Genomic DNA, 23,352 nt, shown 5'->3' with positions numbered 1-23,352 from the left:
AGCAATCCTGCATCTCTGAGCACAAACCCTGCTGAAAGCAGGCATTCATTCTACACAACTCCTCTGCAAAATTACACTGTAGTCCTAAAATTTATGAAATGAAATCAGAGGCATTAAGACGACCTTGCTTTCCAAATGCTCAGCCGCCCAGAAAAGACCGCGTTTCGCAGGGAGGAAGGTGGAGAACATTTGGGCGGCCGCTTCGAGGCAACTCGAGTTTGCGCCCGGTGCGCTTTCTTTGGTGCTCACCGCACCGGAAGTGGTGGGGAGCCGAGGGCCGGGGGGGGAATGGTGGTGTTGTTGCTTGTCGTGGCGGCGGGACCGGGCTCGGGATGAGCTGGAAGGTGCGGTGGGGCCCTACCCCAGAGCGGTCGCCCCCGGGCGACGGCGACCAGTCGCCGCCCCCTTCGAGCTCACCTCCCCGGGCGGTGTCACCGAAGTCACCCCCGGCCTCCTTTTCTTCCACCACCCCAGTCACGACCCCAGGCGGGGGGCTCTTCGCCTGGGTGCGGGAACGGAGCCAGGGCCATGGGGGCCGCTGCGTGGAGCCGGCGAGGGACACATTCCGGGCCATGACGAGGCTCTATGGTGCTATTCAACCCGCCGATTCGGTGTCCCCCATCACCCGCACCCACGGCGCTGTTTTCAACCTGGAGTACTCCCCTGGCGGGTAAGACGAAGGGAAGGGTTGGTCGGAGCCCGAAGAAGGGTCGCTTTTGGGTGTCTCGGCCTTCTCGTTTGTGTGGCTGCTTGCACATCGTAGGGTGCCAGGGATCTCAGTTTAGTTGCGGGTTTCGCTGCACGTTGTGCAGTTTTAACTGCAGGTGCATTAGTTGAATTGTGTCCACGCTTGCAAGGAAGAATAGTCCATTTTTATTCCTATACTTGTTTTTTTTTCTGGATTTAGTACATATAATAGATGTTGCATCTTTTTTCCCACCCCGTGGGTGTTGTTTCTACATAAAGTTATGAGGAAATACTGTGATGGGGCAAGCAACTGCACAAGACTAGTGAAGTGTTTGCAAATAGGGAAATAGGAGTAGCAACAAATAAATGAGAATGGATGTGTCACGTATCAGTCAGAAGCTTTTGGTGTAATGAGAAAAATATGTGGTTTATGTAGTTTATATCAAATCTCTCAAAATCATTAGAGCAGTTCCATTAATCTTCTCAAAATCATTAGAGCAGTTCCATTAATCTTCCGTCAACTAATGTTAATTTGTTGTGGTTTACAGCTTTGAGAGCTTTATGCAACAAAATTTCATTTTGAGGTATGCCGTTTGGTGTACATTCAAAGTGACAATAAAGTTATTATTGTTGTTGTCATTATTATTAAAGCTGTCACCTATAAACAGAAGCTTTTGCACCTTTTTATGTATGGTAACTCTGTTTCCTATCCTTAAGTTCTTTTTAAAAATGAATTTATGATTTAAATAGCATGTGCAAAGCTGAAGTGTATAACAAAAGGTCCACATTTTTAAAAGAAATATTCATGGCACTCATCATACTTGATAGGAATATTGCATTGTGCTGCTCCAAGAGAAAACGGCAACAATTTTTGTTGTACTAAATTTATTATAAGATCAAAGGAAACTAAACTAAAATAGGAAAAGTGTAACTTCTGAATAATGATTTGTTAGCAATGGTGGTGCCTTTTAGTCAGTTTTGGACTCCTGATAACTGCCTGGAGAAGTCTTTGCAATTTTCTTGGCAAGATTTCAGGAGTGATTTGCTATTGCTATTGAAAGTATAATTTCTTCACAATCTGTGCTGCAAAAACAAATGGCAGAAGAAGTATTCAGATAGTCCTCAACATGAAGCAGTACATTTAGTGACCGTTTGAAGTTACAACAGCACTGAAAAAAGTGACTTATGACCATTTTTCGCACTTTTGACAGTTGCAGCATCTCCATGGTCAAGTGATCAAAATTCAGATGCTTGGCAACTGACTCATAATTATGATGGTTGCGCTGTCCCGGCGTCATGTGATCCCCTTTTGCATCATTCTGACAAGTAAAGTTAACGGGGAAGCCAAGTTCACTGAACAACCGTGTTACTAACTTAACAACTGCGGTTATTTGCTTAACAATTGTGGCAAGAAAGGTTGTAAAATGGGGCAAATTCACTTAACAAATGTCTTGAATAGCAACAGAAATTTTGGGTTCAATTGTGGTCGTAAGATAAGGACTATCAGCATTAAAGAATGTAAACTGGTGTTGTAGAATATAGCTTGGTTTAGCATAGCATGAAATCTATTTCTCAGAGACCCTCATTATTTAAAATACTGTAACAAGTTAGTCCCAAATTACTTTTTCATGTATGTCCAGATTGATTAATACCTTTTACACCAGACACATCAAACTTGTGATGTCACAGGACGTTGCACAACGTATGGGGACAGTTTTGCCATTGCCGGCAATGGGGTAGGCGCGGCTTCTGCGTGACGCATCTGGCCTGCAAGCGGGCGGTTTGACACCCCTGCTTTACACTTTCTATTTGTTTTTGTCTTTTTGTTCTTTGAAGCATTGGATTAAGGTAATGCTAGTATATTTCATATAATACATTGCAACAATTTTTTTATTACAGGTAGTCCTCAATTTACAACAGTTAATTTAGTGACTATTTAAAGTTACAACGGCACTGAAAAAAGTGACATATGACCGTTTTTCACACTTATGACCTTTCTAGCATCCCCATGGTCACATGATCAAAATTCAGATGCTTGGTAACTGATTCATACTTATGACTGTTGCTGTCTCCCAAGTCATGTGATCACCTTTTGCAACCTTTGAATAATCAAATTCAATGAGGAAGCCAGATTCCCTTAACAACCATGTTACTAACTTATCAACTGTGGTGATTCACTTAACAACTGTGGCAAGAAAGGTTGTAAAATGGGAAAAACTCACTTAAAAATGTCTCATTTAACAACAGCAATTTTGGTTGTAAGTTGAGGACTACTGTATTTGCTTTCATATTGTTACTCTGTCACTCAAAAACAAGTAGAGGGATATTTAGACATTCCATAAAGTTAATTAATAGTGCAATCTTACATGTGTGTTTGGAAATACCTCGCACTGTTCTTTATTCTGAGCTAAATATATGTTAGCTGTAGTCCAGATATGTGGAAAGTATTTGAAAGGGATACTTCTGCAAAGTGTCTTGGTGTGAGTGAAGTACTCCTCCTCAAAATGTAAACGTGGCTGCATACTTTGAAAGGCCTGTGCAATTGTTTCAGAGGCTAGTTGACTCTATATGCATGTCAGTGCATGGACAGTTCTTTTATTGCTCATGTTTTATCAACTATATGACTCCTATAGGCTTAGATCTCTACTTGAAATAATAGCCCACTGGAGTGATAGATTATCCTATTTCTTCCTGGCCTCTAGAATATACATTGTGAGCAGACCTGCTAAATTTATGGAAAAGGCATTTCAGCTTAGAAGCTGTTATGTTGAACAGATTGGGATATCGTGTAAAGGTGATGTATTTATCCAAACATTGATGTTTCCCATTTAGCATATATGTATTTTTATATAGTATTTTCTTTTATCTATTTTTTTCCTGGAAATATACGCTGTATTTTACTTTTATTTTTTTAATATGGTCTTATGGATAATCAATCAATAAACTTACCTTTGCATTGTCTACCCACTTTTATTGGGATCGCCAGTTGTGTAGCCTTATTAAATAACTGCTATAGTATCTTAATGTCAGTCTTTCAAAAATGCAGCTAAAGCTCATAATAAATTTCTGCACTGAAAGTTCACAAACTGTATGACTCTCACACAAGTAGACTGTAAAACCACTTGAAACAATATGTGAATGATTGCCTGGTTCTCCTTAATGATAATAGTTGGATTGTTTCATCTTGTCAATAATTTATTTCTTAAGCCTGGAATAAGATGGCTGGTGGCTGGTGGAAACCAAATTAATCCCTTTAGCAGTAAACCAGCAGTATGAAATCTTCTGTGTCAGTGCTTTGACACTATTAATTTGGCTTGATTCACACAGTGTTATTTTGTATTTCATATTTGTTTAGCATGATATAGATGTACAATATTTTTATATTCAAATTCCATTTAAATTACCTTCTGATAGAATGAGGAAACTATAAATGACTTAGTGATATCATTAAAATAGAAGAAGCTGAATTTCTCTCCACTCCATTTTGGTTTGTTTATTTTCCAGGTACAAAATTGGTGCATTAAACATTGCAGAGGCTTCACAGAACCATTTAACATTTTTTCACAATCACCCCCAAAATACAAAAAAACAAAAAACACAACCTTACACAGCTGAAAATCATTGGTGGATTGCAGTTGAGTTTCCCTTTGGGGGCATTTTGAGGATGCAGAGTGGGGCTGGAGACTGCGTGTCTCCCATAAACCTGGGTCATTGTTGTTTGTCCGGTGAATTCTGGCCTATTGATACATGACAGCGGCTTGTGAAATCATTGAGAAAACAGTACTTCAGGGTTCTCTGCTTTTTTTCTCCCTTGATGTCATACTTTAAGTTTAAGGGGCATTAAAGCAGAGGTGTCAAACTCGCAATGTCACATGACATGTAGCGACGTATCACGACTTTTTTTCCATTGCTGGCAATGGGGTTTTGGCATGACGCATCCGTCAGTTTGACACCCCTGCATTAAAGGTTACCACTTTGCATTTGGACTTAGAAGCCAGAAATCTAGGACTTGTTTTATTGTTTAATTTACAATTAGATCCTTTATTTCTCTGTGATATGAAGTCATTTTCAATCCCCCCAATACTATTTATATCAGGTAGGCAAGTCCCACCATGCATCCTCACATTTGTCTTTGGCAGAGTTCCTCTTCTTTGTGGACACAGGAGCATTCTCCATCTAGTAAGCTTTCAGCAGTATGAATACTGTTGCATCCAATTCAGTATTTCTGGTGCCAATGTATTTCTAGTGATGTAAGATTCTATCTTTAATGGCAGTTCAATATCTGAGGCTTCTCCCCTTTCCTGTAGGAAACATCCTCTACTTCTTATATTCCTATTCTTAGTTTCTGTTATCAATTAGCTAGCATTTCTTTGGACTTCTGGATGGGTATGTGAGGAGCAAGCAAGAAGCCATAGGTAAATACAGACCGTCTAACTATCAAAAAATATTTTCATATACATATATATATATACCTACCTACCTACATACATACATACATACATATATATATACACACATACATACATACATACACTCATACACACATACATACATACATACGTATGTGTGTGTATATGTGTGTGTGTGTATATGTGTGTGTGTGTATGTGTGTGTACACACACACACACACACACATCAAGAGAATTTTCCAATTGTCCTAATCCCTATTTGTTAAAAGGCCCTTATGGTTAAAAGCATCACTTTCAACAGGGTCCACAAATTTACTTGGAGCCTATGCAGCTAGTAAAGCATCAGCATATGTGTTTGAAGCAATTTTAATTCTTAATTTTGGAGCTTTATCTCCTTCTGTGAGGGAAATGGGTGGTTTAAAAATGTTTGGGTGGTGGTGGTGGTGGTGGTGTGTGTGTGTGTGAGAGAGAGGGGGGGTGGAGGGAGAGAGAGAGAGATATCTTAAAACCACAGCAGTTTTTAAAGCTTTGTAAAGGCAATCCTGTGTACAACACATAGTAGTCTTTCAAAAGTGAAGTTATAAGAATGTGGATAACTGGTTAAGACATCTCTGTACAGGTGTGGTTGCAGCTGCACATCAGCTAAAGTTCATAAAGGATGCTTCTAACCACAGAAGCTGTTGGAGTCTTTCTTTAATAGTAATGTTGTATCCTTAAGAGTCACTAAATTACAATGGGGCTTAAAGGTTTGTGAATTTATTGACTCCTTTGTTTAATTAGGTTCTCTTTGGGTACGTGTGTGCTGATTGGGCACCCATTCTGGTAGAGAGAAGTTCTCTGAGGATGGGCTCCAACATGAGTCCAAAAGCTTGGAATACTAAATCTCTGGTTCCAGTGATCAACCTAGATTGGTCACTGGAATCAGAGATTTATTATTCTGAGCTTGTTATTGATTGGAACATTATCCTGGGACACATATAATTTGCCTTCATTTGTAGGTTCTCTTCATCTAGTTTTAAGACTTGTATGGAAAACAGATCACGTTTTTAGGTCATATTTAGCAATACACAACTAATGTATGCCTGCACTAGGCTCTCCCCACTCCTGAGGCACCCCAAATTCCACTTAACCACCTGCATATTTGTTTAACAAAGGCATCGGGCAGAGCAAGGATGGGGACTCATTAACGCCCTTTCAACTGGAATGAGCAGGCTCCATTATGCTTGTAACTTGATTACCTTTGTTTTCTAATCGTGCAGTGTAAAATCTGTTCCTAAATTATATGGATGCACATGTATCTTTTGCAGAATTGGGGAGGAAAACATTAAATCATGCCTTTGCTGTTAGATGATGTTTAAAAAGAAGGCTGCAACCTATACAATGCACCCATATCCTTATTGGGTATGTGTGATCACACAAACAGTGATCAGCTAAAGCAGTGTTTCTCAACCTTGACAATTTTAAGGCATGTGGACTTCAACTCCCAGAATTCCACAGCCAGCAATGCTGGCTGTGGAATTCTGGGAGTTGAAGTCCACATGCCTTAAAATTGTCAAGGTTGAGAAACACTGAGCTAAAGTAATTTTGTTGATTGGAGCTCAAATGTATATGGGAAGTACATTAATTTAGCAGGTGCATTGTTTAATAAAGTATAATTATTCAAGGCTTGAAAATAAGGGAGGGAGGGAGGAAGGAAAGTTCTTTCTTTTCCTTGAATAGGAAATACATTCAAATAAAGACCAGATGATGGCTTAAATTATTGTTTCTTTGTGTGTAAATAGCCAATTACATTTTATCATCTTAGTAATTTCATTGATAAAATAGTAATCTCATTAATGAAATCACCTGTAAATCCCTACAGGGCATAGGACAAAGTTATTGAGAAACCTGTCTCCCTTGGTTTCTACCCAGCTGGTAGGATGTTCACAGAGTTAGCCCACTCTGGTTCTCTTGAATTAAAGAATGTCATCTGTTGGGACCCAAGGAGCATAACCTTCTCTGTCACAGTGGGTGCCCTTTGAAATGAGCTACCCTGTGAAATCTATATGCTCCCACCCCTCTGGACTTCAAAGCCTTGGTGTGATTTGGAAGGGGGGGCCTGTTGGGGGTGTCTCTTGCTTTTTTATGTTTGCTTGCATGTTGTGCCTGGATCCCATCTTAGTTCGGTTATAGTTTGGGTTTTAATGTTACTGTTTGAGGACTCACACAGGGTCAGATGGATTTGGTAGTACCTAAATTGAATTGAATAAATAAAAATTGAAGCCTTCTGGAACTCCATCTGGGGAGAAAGTACGTTCTCCCATTATTAGAGTGATATTTCTCTACGCTTGAACCTTGGATGATTGAAGGAAGCATCTTCCTGATTGGTTCTTTTTGGACAACTGTGTATGGACAACAGTTTTACCAGAAGGGCTAGAAGAATTCATGAAACAGTTTCTGCTTCATAATACTGAAGCAAGTGGAAGAAAATAAAATTAATGTTTTAAATATGTAGAACATAATTTAGAGTACTTTAGCTAGAAATATTACACTATGGTTATTGAAGAAAGCCAGTTTGGTGTAATGGTTAAAACAACTAGACTAGAAATCAAGACACTGTGTATTGTAGTCCTGCCTTAGGCACAGTGCCAGCTGTGTGACTTAGGGCAATTCTATTCTCTCAGCCCTAGAAAGAAGGCTAAGACAAACCACTTCTGAAAATTTTGCCAAGAAAACTGCAAGGACTTGTCCAGGCAGTTGCTTGAAGTCAAGATTGAGTCAAAAAACAAAACAAAAAAGTTATTATATTTTTATTCTGTTTATTCAGTGCACTCTTGCTTCTATAGAAAAAATTAACACAAAAGGAACAGCTTTGTTCCATTATTAGCATTATTACTGATTCATTTCTAAGCATGCATGGACCTTTTGGAGTCTTTCTTGTGAGAGCATGTGAGATTTATTTGGTGTAATAGACCTGCTTCTCTTTGCTGTCCAGGTCAGTGCTAACTGTTGCTTGTGAACAAACAGAAGTCCTGCTGTTCGATCCCATCTCTTCAAAGCACATCAAAACCCTTTCCACTGCTCATGAGGATTGTGTAAATAATATCAGGTCAGTCTCTTGGGAAGTGAAAATCAATTGCCAATGACTAAAATTCCAAAACTGTTTCGTTCAAATCTTAACAGTAGTGAAGGATGAAGTTGTAATGCAGGGGTTCTCAACCTTGGCAACTTTAAGACTTGTAGACTTCAACTCCCAGAATTCCTCAGCCAGCAAAGCTGGCTGAGGAATTCTGGGAGTTGAAGTCCACAAGTCTTAAAGTTGCCAAGGTTGAGAACCCCTGTTGTAATGTCATCCGAATTAGTTGCCATTCAAAACATTTGTTTTTCTTGCTCTCATCAATTGGTATCATAATTTGTTATATTACTTTCATGTCTTTGTGGAGATCCAAGCCACATTGCTGTGGCCAGTGAGCGGGTAATGTGGAGGAGCACAGATTATTGTAGGAGCCCCAGTCTTTATAGAGGGGTCCTATGTTTTCAGGTCCTTAAATTTTTCACCCCTCCTCTACAATAGTTAGCACCAGCCGTGCCCAAGAACCCCAGAGGTTGGATAAAGAAATGTGTTCCACTGCTGCCAGTTCTTCCTCCTATCCAAGGTGATCACAAACCAGAGTAATAATTACAGTGTTCAAAAAACTATGGCAATAGGAAAGAATTTAAGGCAGATATAATTCCAAATGGAGAATAAGGATCCAAAGAAAAATATATAACAACATGAAAACTTAATTTCAAATTTGACTGAACACATTGCTTTGTTAGTAACTAGGAAAACATTGATTAAAACTAATCAAAGCTAATCATTGAACATGATGTAATTGTTTATAGTTATTTAAAATTTGTGTTTCTTTTCAAATGAGGTATTTTTTATGGATTGTGAAATGACAAAGTAACAGTACCTCTCATACATTCTTACTAAATAAGCCAAATGTAAAATTGGCTACCTTAGAAAGCTTCTTCTGATGTTTCTTAAACTAGCGGGTCCTCAAATTCTCACCTCAAGCACTACAGCCCATTTTTGAGAACTGCTTTAGTCTTTCAGAATTCAGATGCTCTAAAAGCACTAAACTGATACTACCCTATACTATATAATTATTATTTGGAATCAGTGCAGGGTAACATTTAGTGTTATGATTTAGTGATGTTTGATATGAACTCGATTGCATTAAACAGATCCTGTCCCTTCCCTTCCCTTTTTTTTTTTGTATTTGTAGGTTTCTTGATAACAGATTGTTTGCAACGTGCTCTGATGATACTACCGTGGCACTATGGGATCTGAGGAAGCTAGATTCAAAAGTGTGCACTTTACATGGTCACACCAGCTGGGTGAAGAATATTGAATATGATACTAACACAAGATTGCTAGTAACATCAGGATTTGATGGAAATGTCATCATTTGGGATACCAACAGGTGAACAAATTTCTCATTGATCCCTTCGTTCATTGAGAACTACTGAAATGACAATAATACTTCCTTTTTAGTATCTTAATTGAAAAGCTGTTATCTGCGTGGAAATAGGATAGGGTTGCACTTTGAGTTTCTTGGTTCATGTCTTAGTGTTGTGCAGATGTAGGTCAAAATGCATTCCCTACCATCCTTTATTCTTTCCTTTCCCCTTTATTGTAAAGTCAACAAACTGCAATAACTGAAATTAGCATAAGGCTTCTGGAAATTGCCCACTTGGAGCCAAACCTGGAGCAGAATCTCAAAACATTTTTAAATTTTAGTAGATGAGTAAGAATGACTACATCAAATCTTTACTATGACCATAAATCCAGGAGTTTTATTTATAAAAAAATAAAACAGATTAAAAAAAGAGAATTAGAACTATTATACTGAAACCAATTAGATGGTTTGAGCAGCAGTGATTTGTCATCACTGCATAATATCCCAGTGCTTTACATCAGCACATACAATATTGGTGGATTAGAGGTGTGGGAATATATTCTAGAATCATCTGCCACACGTTGTTTTACTTTATAAGCAGCAATAGTACTGAGTCATAGCAACTGCTATTTGTTTGAAGCTTGCGTCCTTCTGCCTGTGTACTGCATATGAAACACTGCCAGCAACCTGTGAAGGAAAGCAAAATCCTGCTGCTTCTTGAAGCTATGGAGCAGATGATTTGGGGATGCAGTTGAATGAGACAGAAAGCTAGTTCTTTGGTACAACTGTTTCAGTAGGCATATTCAGGTTGAGATTCCTCACTATCAAAATATCAATAGAAAAATAACAGTGTAGCCACTTTGCTTTCCTTTAAATTATAGGTCGAACAGGAAGAGGAAAAATGAGTATTATTCTTTAAGAGAAATACCACCTCAAACACAGGACTAAAAATTGGGCTTCTTAAAACTACCGTGTTTCCCCAAAAATAAGCCCCTCCCCTAAACTAAGACCTACCCTGATTTTTTGGGGTGGCTAATATAAGCCCTACCCCCAAAATAAGCCCTAGTTAGGACCCTGCCCACTCCGTCCCGCCTCGCTGCCACAATGGGGCAGGAGGCCGTGTGGCACATCACGCTACCAACACAACAAGGCGAGGCAGGTGAGGGAGGGGGTGGAGCTGTCCCACGTGTCCTGCACCCGCTTACCGGTACTTCAGCCCCCCCCCCGCCAGGCCATTCCTTGAACGGCAACCTTTCACTCCCCTCCTGAGCCAGACTGCCATGCTATGGTGGATGGGATAGGCGGGGTAGGGCCGGTTCCCCTCCATCATTTCAGAACTCCGTTGCCGCTGTGCGCTGCTGAAGGGGCTTTCTTTAAGCTTTGGCCCGCAGATCACCTGCCTCTTTGTCGCCTGTCTCGTGGAGAACGGAGAATGCAGCAGCTCTGCGCAGGATGCAGAGCAGAGAACAGCACTTGCTTGCTGCCTACATTGCCCCGTGTCTCCCTTCTCCCTTCTGGCAACGGCAGCCCCGTTTCCTGCCGCTTCTCCCGGCGCATCTCCTCCCTCTTCCCGAAAGCATTTTTTTGCTAATCTGCTTTCCAGCTCTGGCGCATTTCTCTTCTGCTGCAAGGAAACGGAGTTTGTGGGAGTAAAAAAAGTTCAGTCAGACCTTCCAACTTCTGGTGACAAAAAAAAAAAAAAAGATTCCTGTGGTTTGATGGGTGCCTTTCCTTAGGTGCACAGAATACGGTTGTCCTCACAAGAAGTTCTTTCACACCCGCTTTCTCATGCGCATGAGATTGACTCCAGACTGCTCCAAAATGCTGATCTCCACTTCTTCTGGGTATCTTCTGATCTTGCATGATCTCGACTTGACCAAATCTTTAGAAGTTGTCAGTTATCCCATTCTGAGAGCCAGGAGAACCACATCAAATTCTGGCAAGTCTTTGGATTTTGCTATTGTTACCCCTGTTGTCTATACTGTTCCTAGATCTTACGAGATAATAGATGGCATTGGATAGATAGCATTGTATGCAAGAAGGTAACTTGAAAAGCTTGAATGCTAGATATATTGCAAAAGATTTGCGGAGTGAAGGACATGTGCTGAGAGTTCGTGCATAGTATTTCCCTACTAACTTGCAAACACTAAATTTATACCCATTGGCTTCATTTGTACACCATATTAAGTTAATTTCAGTGTATGAATTCAGCCACTGCTAATTTTGAATGCATTGTTTATTGCATCTTTGTGTCTATTTTTAGCTGACTTAGTTGCCATAAGGCAAGGGTAGGCAACCTTGGCTGTTTTATGGCTCGTGGACTTCAACTCCCAGAATTCCTGAGCCAGCCTGCCCTAGGGTGACTAAAACCTTTGAGAAATAAACTGCATAAGCTTTCTTTCTCTTAGAATAAACTACCATCTCATGGTCATACATGTTAATCAATCTGGATGGAGCCACTTATGGTTTGTTAGCTTTGCCTCTTTTTATGAAGAGCCGGCAGTGCTCTTGAGTGGCATATGAACTACTGTGGTGCCTGTTCTTTTTGTGACTTTTTGAGCTGAAGCCAGCCTAATGTTTTTGCATGGCAGCTTTTTCTAGAAGAATGCCAGTATAAGGGTTGCCTTATCAGTATGTTCTGCTGTTACTGATCTGGGAATAACAAGGATTCTTCAGTTTTCAAGAGGACTGAGATTCCAAGGAAAATAATCTGTAAACTATTAATTTATAAACCTTTGTAATACATCTTAGAAATAGGCAACCAATTGGGTTTGCTGTTACCTCATCTTATTTTTCCATTCTCAGATCTGGCATCTGTCACTTCATCTGGTCCTAGAAGTGCTGGGTCACCAGGACATCAAGGAGATTCAAGCCCACATACTGAAAAACATACAGTACGAGTAACTCAGCGAGAAGGTATGTAAAACAAGTAAACTACTAATTTTAAAATCTGAGCCTCCTCTTTATGGGCGTGGGCTCATAGTTCAGAATGTTCTCTCCTATTGGACAAGGAGGGAATTAAAATTGGTGTTAATCATAGTGATGCTATTCTGTTCCCTTAGGTGGATCTCCACGTAATAGTCTTGAGGTTTTAACCCCAGAGGTCCCAGGGGAGAGGGATCGGGGAAACTGCATTACATCACTGCAGCTCCATCCCAAAGGATGGGCTACACTTCTTCGATGTTCAAGTAACACTGATGATCAGGAGGTAAAGTAGGGTGGTGATAATGGTGCATATGTATGTTGATCACTTCATCACTTCAGATTTCTTATTTGTTAATGGAACAGAAGTCAATTGTCACTCCACTGATAAATTATAAGAAATACAGAACAAATGTGGCAGCTGTGTGTACAATTGTAATCTTGAGCTGCAGTGTTTCCTTCATATATTTGGATCAGTGAATGATGTGGTAAACTTAGTGTGGCTGAAAATGATGCAGTTGAATATCTGATTCATTATTTTGATTCTTTTTCATCATCTTTCAAGGTGATATCATGTTCTCTCTTGTGCAATGACTGAAAGACACAGAAAATCATATTCTCAGCTTATTTTGGTTCCAAGATTCAGGATACACAAAAGGATATACAATGTATAATGAACTGAGTATAATTGTACAGACATACAGGTAGTCCTCGACTTACGGCTACAATTGATCCCAAAATTTCTGTTGCTAAGCAAAACAATTGTTAAGTGAGTTTTGTCCCATTTTACAACCTTTCTTGTCATAGTTGTTAAGCGAATCATTGCAGTTGTTAGCACGGTTGTTAAGTGAATCTGGCTTCACCATTGACTGTTTGTCAGAAGGTCACAAAAGGGTGGTTTCATGACCCCAGAACATTGCAACCATCATAAATATGAGTCAGTTGCCAAGCACCTGAATTTTGATCATGTGGCCACAGGGATGCTGCAGCTGTCGTATGTGTGAAAAATGGTCATAAGTCACTTTTTTCGGTGCCGTTGTAACTTTGAATAGTCACTAAATGAACTGCTGTAAGTTGAGGACTGTCTGTATCAGAGCCCCGTAGCTTAGATGGCTTTAAAGGGGACTAGAAAATTCACAAAGAATAAGTGTTTAATATGAACTCAGTAGCTAAAAACACATGTCTCTATTCATAAATCATATTTTTCTGAAGACTTCCCTTACTACCTTTAAGCATTTGTTTAGTCATTGAGAAAATGCTGAATTCAAGAAATTATAACCAGAGTTTATAAAGCCTTGCTATTCCTGATGCCCATGTAATTAATTATAACATTGTGCACAGTTAATGCTGGTTGAGTCTAAGTGGCAGAAAATAACCAGTCCTGGCTAAGTTAGAAAGACTAAGAAGGATCAGGTCTGTTTAATATTTAGATGGGAGACAACAGGGAAGCACTGGTAGACTATCCACATTGTCACAAGAATGTCTCCATGAAACCTCAAGAGAGAGAGAGAGACAGAGATTTATGCAATTTCTATACTGATATAACATCAAATGTTATTTCCCCCCTACTTTCTGTAGTGGACCTGTGTTTATGAATTCCAGGAAGGAGCACCAGTGCGGCCAGTTTCCCCTCGCTGTTCCCTCAGATTGACTCATTGCATCGAAGAGGCCAATGTTGGCCAGGGCTACATTAAAGAACTCTGTTTCAGCCCCGATGGTCGAATGATCTCCTCCCCACATGGCTATGGAATCCGTTTGTTGGGGTTTGACACCCAGTGCAGCGAACTGATTGACTGCTTGCCCAAAGAAGCCGCCCCCTTGCAGGAGATCCGTTCACTCTACTCGCACGGCGATGTGGTTCTGACTACCAAGTTCTCCCCCACGCACTGTCAGATTGCCTCTGGGTGCCTTAGTGGTCGTGTATCTTTATATCAGCCAAAGTTCTAGGCTCCCCTGGCCTTCAAAGGAACATCTCTGTGTGTGTTTTTTTTAATTACTTCAGTTTAGTTGGAGTGTTTGCTTTTTTAAACAAGTCTTGTAAATTTGGACAAGTACAGAGTTAATATTGGACTTAAAGCTGATTCCAAGTCCAGTCCTTTATGTGCTGTGACTGAATTTGCACATTAGAATTTTGTGTATCTTTCTGCTCCTGATAATTCCATCTCTATTTAGAAGTAGCTTGGTAGCACTTGTAAACCTTGTTTTCTGTGTGTCTCTTCATGCAAGATTTTGGGTGGGCTTGAAAGGAGGGGAAACAACCAGCTAAAACTTGTCTGCTGCTTTGTATCAAAGGAGTGGAGATCAGCCCACTTGGACTCTTTGATTTCTGGATTTTGCTGTATATTTTCTCCTAAGTAATAGAGCACTTTCTTGCACATTGGACTAATTATAGCCAGCATTTACATTATTTTTTCGTGAACAACTAAATAGACTGTTATCATTACTTTGTTGTATTTTTCTGCTGTGGTTCAATTTGTAGGCTGGTACTCTTTAAGAACTGTGCAGTGTTAATTATCGCTCTGTGCTCCCCCATACAAACCCCTCTCATCTAGGTCCATCCTTGACTTGCTGGAGAAAGTTTATTGGGAACTGAATAACTTAACATTTTTCTTTTACAAATTTCTGTTAAAGGACCATCTTCTATAAAATTATTGGACATAGATTTGGAGAAGGGAGTATGTGCCCAACCATATATATTTACAATCTGGCAGGAAATTCTCCACCACAAACCTCAGTAAAATGAATTGGAGCTTTTAAGCAAACAAGTTTTGGTGGAGCTTTAAACTAACCTTCTGTTCATTTAAAAGAGGCTGGTGCTGGCGAACATCCTGAAGCTTTGGGTCCTTTCTCGTGATTGGTTTCATCGCAACAAAGGACTTTGAAATTGAATAAAATCTTTTTTTTAATGTCAGTTTTCAAATGAATGCTGCTCAGTCCTGTATTTATGTTTGCAACATGATTAAGGCTAGTTGGCTTTTGATGTGCCTTGCAAGCCACCCACAGGTAAGCTATAGCATGTGGAAAAAAAAAACTTTAGTGCACACACCTTACACCATATGTTGCAAGATTATAGATTATATAATCAAAGACCTACATATATATATATTTGTTTTCTGAGGTTTTCGGGGGTGTTTGTATGTAGGTCTTTGGTTATTCGGGTTTTCTCCCGCGTCAAATTGGATATAGTGTTTATGTTTGTGTATATATATAAAATTATCACCAGCTGTATATGAAAATCAAAAGGTTTTGCCAAACTAAATATTTTTTTCTGTTCCAATAGTAACACATTTTATTAGCATATTTGCATGTGAGAACATGTCATAGTAACATGGCTGTAATACCTCTGAAGATGTTTCAACAAAATCAAATGTCCTGTTGTTGCCCAGTAGAGGCATAAGCAGAATTCCTTATACTAGAACAGTGTTTCCCAAACTTGACAATTTTAAGGCATGTGGACTTCAACTCCCAGAATTCCACAGCCAGCTCTGGGAGTTGAAGTCCTCATGCCTTAAAATTGTCAAGTTTGGGAAACACTGTACTAGAAGATCGCTGAATTTCCATTGAACATGAGATACATAAAACATAAATTAATTGCGTGTCATTTTCCGTAGATATGCAAGTAAGGTGACAGATCATTGGCTCCTTGGTTTCGACAGGCAAAGTGTTTGATTCAGAGCCATTTTGAGACTTAAGGTTTTGCCAAATTCTCGTTCCTATCTGTTTAAATCATCTAAAACTCATCTACATGACAGTTTTCTATCTGATATCCTGGAAACTAATATGAATGCATGCCTGAATAATTTTTAAAAGAAAGTGATTTTTCCAGTAGGAGGACAAGTTTCCTTTAGCAATTAGCCGCTCTGCAAGTTTTTCTGAAAATTATGCCAAATACAGAATAAACTTATAAAGTGGCTCAGAAATATATCAGATTTTGGATAATAGATGTCTATAGATGCTGTTCTGAAAAAAAAAGTGTTGACTGATTCTCAGAATAGTTTGTGTAGCCATTTTATTAAAAACTTGTGGCTTATGGGACTAGAATGTAGCTGTTGATCACCATATGCTCTGTAGTTGATTTAATAGATTAACAGAAATATGAACAAGCCTAGAGCTATGCTGTCTGAAATATATCTTAAGTTAGATATAGGATGGAATGGCAGACAATACCTATACTTCTTGTTCTTCTGGTGATTCAGTCTTTGTTTAATATTGTTCATCGTCAAGAGTTGAGTTTCTAGCTATCTATTTTAATGGCTAGAACGATTTTCTTAATCCAAAACCTGCTTACCCATGTGGTGTATTTAAATGGTGCTCTCATGTATGTGAGGGAAAGGTAAACAAATATATTGTAGATACGAGATAAATACAATTTCCATTTAAAATTAAGTACAAATCACTTTTTGCTGGATGATCTGAATTAGCTAGATATGTCCACATAATCAGTTCTTGAATTATAAGATAAAATCAGATTTAAAATCAGTTTGCAGATCAAGCTCTATGGTTTGAGTCCAATCTTACATTTTTATTTTTAATCTATTCTTTGCTTAAAATTTTTAGAATATATGCATTTCTGCTTAAATTTTATGTATACCCCAAAGGCATAAAAAAAACAACAACAGCTGAGACAGAAAACCAAAAAATAGAAAATGCTGGTTGTCAACTATTGTCCCTTTAACTGGGCTGCAGAGAGAAGTAATATAGGCCATGGCTTATCATAGATAATTACTTTGTAAATAAAAAATATGTGGTTAGATCAATCATTGGAATATGAACTGGACAGCAGGTACTTGAAACCTTGTCAAGATTTCAAATGGATGGCAAAGCAATTAGGTAGACAGCAGCACCATATTTACATTGGTCCACCTAAACATTGAATGTTGCGATACACTCCCTTTCTTCCTTCTCCCCAATCCCAAAATCTTTTTTAAGGTAAATCATTAAACGTTAATCTTCTTACAGCATCTGAACTCTGTATGATTCCTGTATTCCTGCTTCTTTCTTTTGGAGGTTAGACTGGGATGGAAGGAGAAATGTCTTTGTGCTTTTGTATACATACTGACTCCATCTTTTCTTTTTCCATTTGAAAACTTCCCAGTTATTTCATTTTCACATGAGTAGGTATATTTTTTGATGTCCAATCAGTAGTAATCTTCCAAGACTACACTTGTGAGAACTGGCATATTACGAGGGTCTGAAAATATTATTCTTAAACCCTGTAACTAGTTATTATATTTACAGAGGAAAAAGTTATTGTGTTTGGTTCAACTTTTGAGTTATATCTGTCAGAAATAAACCTAAGGCCAAATGGACTTACAGAATAAGGAGATTCTTGGTATGTCAGATTTAGTTAAAAGGAGCAGGGGGATGCAGAGAAGATTCATGGTGCTTAAACTGCACATAGAAGTACAAGCCAGTGGTTATGAATCAGAGTTTTGTGTATATATAGGTCATTAATTCTATACTATGAGAAAAATATATACATAAAATGGAAACTTCCCTTAGTCCAGCTGCCAGAATTTGAATTCTGCTTATTTTTTATGTAGGATAAGGTTACATAAAAGTTATTCTGGGGATTAAAAACAAGTGTTTGGGGGATAAAAGTGTAACTCCCGTGTTTTAGGTTCTCCTGTGAAACTGAATCACCTAGTCAGGAAAGTTTGAGAAAGTGAACTTCTGTATGTGCATATGCATACACCCAAGCAGAGTGCAAGCTTTAAATGCATAAGTTCCAGGTTGTACTGTTGAAATCTTTTTTTTTAAAGTTATTTGATGAAGGAAATTACTGAATTATTCCCTTTGATGTCCTGGAGAATGGCTGTGATTCGGAGCAGTAAATGGCATACATCTAAGTAGACCGACGAATCTGAACTTATACAGGTTTACATTGTCTTGACTGTCAGCCTACATTTATCTTCAGAGCTCTTTTTTTTAGTACAAAATTTGTAGGCTAAGAAGCAGGGTTTCTTCAGAGTTCTCATTCAAAAAGAGCAATGGTTTTCTGAAATGCAGTGCCTTTTTGCTAATGTCAATCTTAGTACAGTTCCAGTGACTTCAAATTATGCTAAAATACTTTTTGAATTGCCTATAAATGTTATCTCAAAATTCAATTGGTTGGCTGTGTATTTGTAGCTATGACTATACTTCAAAAAAGATCAGATGCTGTTTTATTTGGAATGAAGCTGCCTAGATGATACTAACTTTAAAGTACAATCATAGAAATAGTCTTCACTATTACTAGCAAGAGCTGTTTGGCAAGTGGGGAGCTACATAATGGAATGAATGAATGAATCAACAGTATGAATGGATCAATATGTTATGTTATAAAAAATTATCTTTCAAGCTTCCAGATCAAGCTTTATGTAATTTTCTTCCAGATAATATTTCAGTGAGCTGGATTCTTAAAAGTATTTTTGTTTAGTCGTTTTATTTTGATAATGCAAAAGCTTCCGTCATGGTAATTTTTTACCTATTTCTTAATCAAACTTCTCAAATATTTTGCAGTATAACTGTAAATTCTGTCACAGACCAAAAACTGACCGAATAGTAAGATTCTGCAACATGTGGGAAAATATGCATATGGAACAAATACTTAGCATCTCTTCTTGTGGTAAGATGAACAATCAATCATTGCTTTTGCAAGCTAAGAACCAAGACACTAATTCCAGTCACTGAAAAAGTGTCCCCTCCTCCAAGTTCTAATATAATTTTCAAGCATATTTTTACAATCATAAGAGTTGGAACATTTTCTTTTTTAAAAAACAAAAACCAAGATGCTGAGTTTCCCAGGAAGCATTTTGCACTTTCCATAATCCTTATGGAATTCTGACATGCAGCCATGAAGATGATTTGGTGTTTGGATTACCCTAATCTAACCCTTCTTAAAGCTTTAAAAATCTTCAGTAGAAATGCAGAGAGTAATTGAACGTGGCTTATATTTTTTAGTAGAACTGAATTTATTGTATTGCAATCACTGTAAATTAAATATTGCATTGCATTTTTAAAAAAATTCCTACCTCATATCATGCTTTTCTTTAAAAACAAAACAAAAGTATGCTTATTTTTAAAATCAGCGTAGTTCCTTTTCAAAATGCACAAAGCCAGCAGTGCAAAGGAATTATCTTAGGCAACTGAGAATGGCCCCTTGAAGCAAAGCAAGGCTATTCAATATTCTGCATGTAGTGCTAGAACGCTGCTGTTTTTCACCAATTCTGAGTCTCCAGATGTGTTGGATTACCACCCCCATAATCCACAGTCTCCATGAGCTTTGCTTATTTTTTTACATCACTGCTTTGATTACTGCTACATACATTGGTTTAGTACTTCAATATCTTAAAATCATATACTATACTGAACTTAATCTTAGTTTTAGAAATGTTCAGTGAGTCACTGATCACTCGGTCTCGTAGTTATCATCCGTAAAGAACATTTAGTGATGTTAGATAGTACGGCCACATAGCTTTTTAAAATGAAACATTTTAGAGTGGGAATGTTTCGAGCTTAGTTATTATTTTGGCTTAATGAATATTAACATTTAACTTTGTAAAATCCTAGGAACAATCTCTGTTCCTTAATAAGGGGAAAGTTGCCTGATTATAAAAATGCAGCATTGAAAGTTAACATTCTTCTTATGCATGTCTTTTCAAAGATCTCCAGTAAACATTAGCTATAACTATAACTGATTCATACCATTTTTCCTTTTCACATCATTTATTTATATCAACTTTTACATCTGTTTATGATTCTGAACGGAATATGTACTATGCCCTTATATTCTTTAATTGAATAGCTTAATCATATTTTTGTATATTAAACTGTAGAAAGCATAACATATCAGCCAGAGCAGATACATTGTATTTATTGAGTTTGATACATTGATACAAAAACCTTATAAGAATTTATCATCACACTACTGATACGTACAATTTTAATTGTTGCTGAATGTACACTGAGTGCAGTAATATACATCAGATTTGAAAATGGATAAATCTTGAGTACTGTACAGGGGTAAAAAGGGCTTCTACTGATAAAATATTGCCACTTAGGTTGTGAAAAATGTTTCAATGACATTGAAATCAGACTAGAATTTGTTGCATTGATTTCTAAAGGGCATAGAGCACACATTAAAATTGCCACTTATTCCAAGTGCAAAATTTGCATTGAAAACTGTCAGCTACGGTTGGCAACATTACCTGAAAGACAGCTGGCCCAACACCATTAATCTGGTATAATGTACAATGGTAAGAAAATGTCAAGATGTTTGGGGAATCAAAATGTTGAAGCTCAATACCTGTGGGAATAGGGTACATATTCTTGAACATGCCCCAGAGTTAATTTCTTAGCATGCAAATTCATGTGGAAAGTATTCCTTGAGCATGAAAGCAATTGCTTTGACACTGTATACCAGTTATAGATGATCAGAATTGGAAGCTGTTGCATATTTTGCATGCTTTTCTCTCAAATATTTTTGTTACAGGTTGACTCTGAACACCTAAATATTCTTTCTTTTCGCCTTTTTTCTAATGAATGTCAGGTTTTAGCTCTAAAGCATGGGGAAGGCGGAAATTCTAAATATATTATGGAATAAACACCATTGGATGCGAGTGAACATATTTCATGGACAGGATTTCATTGCAAAAGTTAGCAGATAGAGATTTGATGAGTTCTGTAAAAATATCAATTACATTTCTCTCTACTTATATGAAAAATAGTTGCATAAAAATGTACTAGTTTCCAGATTCAATCTAAAAAGGGATTGGGTATGACTTCCACCAATGTATGAATTCTGTAAACAGCGGTTTTTAGATGTCCATGTATCAGACAGAGCTGACCAACTGATGCTAGTTTGGAAGAGAGAGCTTTCCTCCCTTTTGTAGATCATTGTGGAAAACTGTTGAGTGAAATTTGGAGACCACTATAATGGAGAATTATTTCCCAAATGTCAAAACAGAAGAGGCTGAAAAAAATGAAGTAAATAGATGAGTTGAAATGTACATTAATCTAAAGTCAGTTCTTTAAATAATTTGCATCCCATTTGTTAATAGCTTTGTTGTGTCGGCTTATTTGTAAACATTTATCTTTCCATCTCGTGCAAAAATGTTTCTTTTTAAATATGGAAGTACAAATTGGTGCATGTAGAGTACTTTGAAATTATTTCATAATAAAAGGTGTACATTTTAAATACATCTATAAGATCTGTCTAGAAAATGTATTTACTCTTACACGGGTGATGTAAATGTTTGAACGATTTCTCTTGCTTGCTTAATAAACACTTCATACTCTGAATTTGTTGCTCGTATTCCACTAGTGTGCAGTTGCATTTTAGATTTTTTTTTAAAAAAATTGAACACTGAACAAACTAAAGCATTCAGTAATGTAGATCGATGTAATCAAGTATCTTTTAGATACTCAAAATTAATATTCAACACTAAAATATTGGTAATCCTCTTTACCATGTTTCAAGTATTAAGTGTTTCGATCATAAATTTTCTCTGGATCTATACTATATCAAACACCAGCGTGAAGGATTATGTGTTTAATTCTCTTCTTCAGAAACTCAAGATTCATATTGTATATATAGCTGATTCATGCATAGTATGAAACCATAGATGTTTGTTTTGTTTTAGCTTAATATTGTGAATTCAATTATTCAAGCAATTATTAACCAACCAGTTAACTGAAATGAGTGCCCCAGCTAGTAAATGCAACTAGATGCCACTAAACTCTACAGAGGGAGTGGCTCAACTGCACAGTGACATCATTTGTTTTTTGTTTGTTTTTTTAAGAAAAAAGATTGCTTTCCAGAAACCAATCTGATACCCCTGGGTTGGGTAAGAAGTTAGTATAAAAAGGAGGAAGATGAAATTGGATGAAACCATGTTCCCAAGTAGACTTTCCTATGGAAAATCCTATATTTTTTTGTATGTTGGGTAGAAACCATTGTAATAAAGTTGGATTTAATTGATGTCTCTTCCTATCCATTAAATCACATTTGTACTGTTGAGTTCAATGAAAATGTATAGAGAATTGCCTTTGCGCTCTCCTATCTAAGCATTAACTCAGTGGTTCTCAACCTGTGGGTCAGGACCCCATTTGGGGTCGAACGACCATTTCACGGGGGTCGCCAAACAACGCAGTCTGCCATTTTATTCCCCCTTAGCTGTGCTACTCCCTTTTATTCTATTGGCTTTTGAAAGCCAATAGAACAGACTCTCTTGAATAGAGTCTAATTCTATTGGCTTTCAAAAACCAATAGGAATTGTTCAGGCTGTCTCTGCCCTGCTGAGCCTGCCAAAAGTCCCATTCTGCAAACGGTACTGCACCAGTTGAGTAGTCCTCGACTTACGACCGGTTGAGTAGTCCTCGACTTACGACCGGTTGGGGGTCGCGGCATTAAAAAGGTTGAGAACCACTGCACTAACTAGATCTAAATGCTTTTTCCAAGAAAAGCTAACATTTAGATGCTGCTAATGCTGTTATAAATAAGCCTAGCTGTGGTTATTTGGGTTTTACTTCAGCTGCTTCTACTTGGATTCCAACTCAACTGCAACTTTTGAATAAGAAGAAAAGAAGTATTGGGTTAAAATAAACTCAAGGTTATAATTTTAAACCTTTTCCTCCTCCCAACCTCATTTAATCCAAGTTAATTGTATTTACCTACTGCTTTGTGGTAAATGGTAAACTTGTATTGTGGCTCTCCCTGGAAATATTCCACAGGGTGTGTCTTACAACAGGTCTCTCAGTGAGAAGAAGAATCCTTGAAACTTGTCTATACCAGCATAGTAGTCCTCAACTTATGATCACAACTGAGGCAGTTAAGTGAGTTGTACCTCATTGTATGACCTTTTTGCCACTGTTGGTAAGCAAATCACTTAATCATGTGGTTGCTAAGCAAATCTGGCTTCCCCTATTGA

The 23,352-nt window shown here is 37.9% G+C and overlaps 1 protein-coding gene across 1 annotated transcript; it reads left to right on the top strand.

Annotated features, from left to right (window-relative positions):
* Positions 1 to 258: 258 nt before the first annotated feature.
* On the top strand, positions 259 to 21,724 carry DCAF10 (DDB1 and CUL4 associated factor 10). The gene is made up of 7 exons (XM_039344827.1): positions 259 to 670; positions 8,071 to 8,184; positions 9,347 to 9,544; positions 11,257 to 11,459; positions 12,326 to 12,436; positions 12,583 to 12,728; positions 14,021 to 21,724. The coding sequence occupies exons 1-7, from the start codon at positions 333 to 335 to the stop codon at positions 14,387 to 14,389; spliced, it is 1,479 nt and encodes a 492-aa protein (XP_039200761.1). The 5' UTR covers positions 259 to 332; the 3' UTR covers positions 14,390 to 21,724.
* The last annotated feature ends 1,628 nt before the right edge of the window (positions 21,725 to 23,352 follow it).

Source organism: Crotalus tigris, unplaced genomic scaffold (assembly GCF_016545835.1).
Source record: "Crotalus tigris isolate CLP2741 ecotype Arizona unplaced genomic scaffold, ASM1654583v1 scf7180000017939.2460400, whole genome shotgun sequence".
In the NCBI taxonomy this organism is placed as follows: domain Eukaryota; kingdom Metazoa; phylum Chordata; class Lepidosauria; order Squamata; family Viperidae; genus Crotalus; species Crotalus tigris.
The sequence above is the reverse complement of the archived record's forward strand: the minus strand, read 5'-3'. Positions and strand labels throughout refer to the sequence as shown.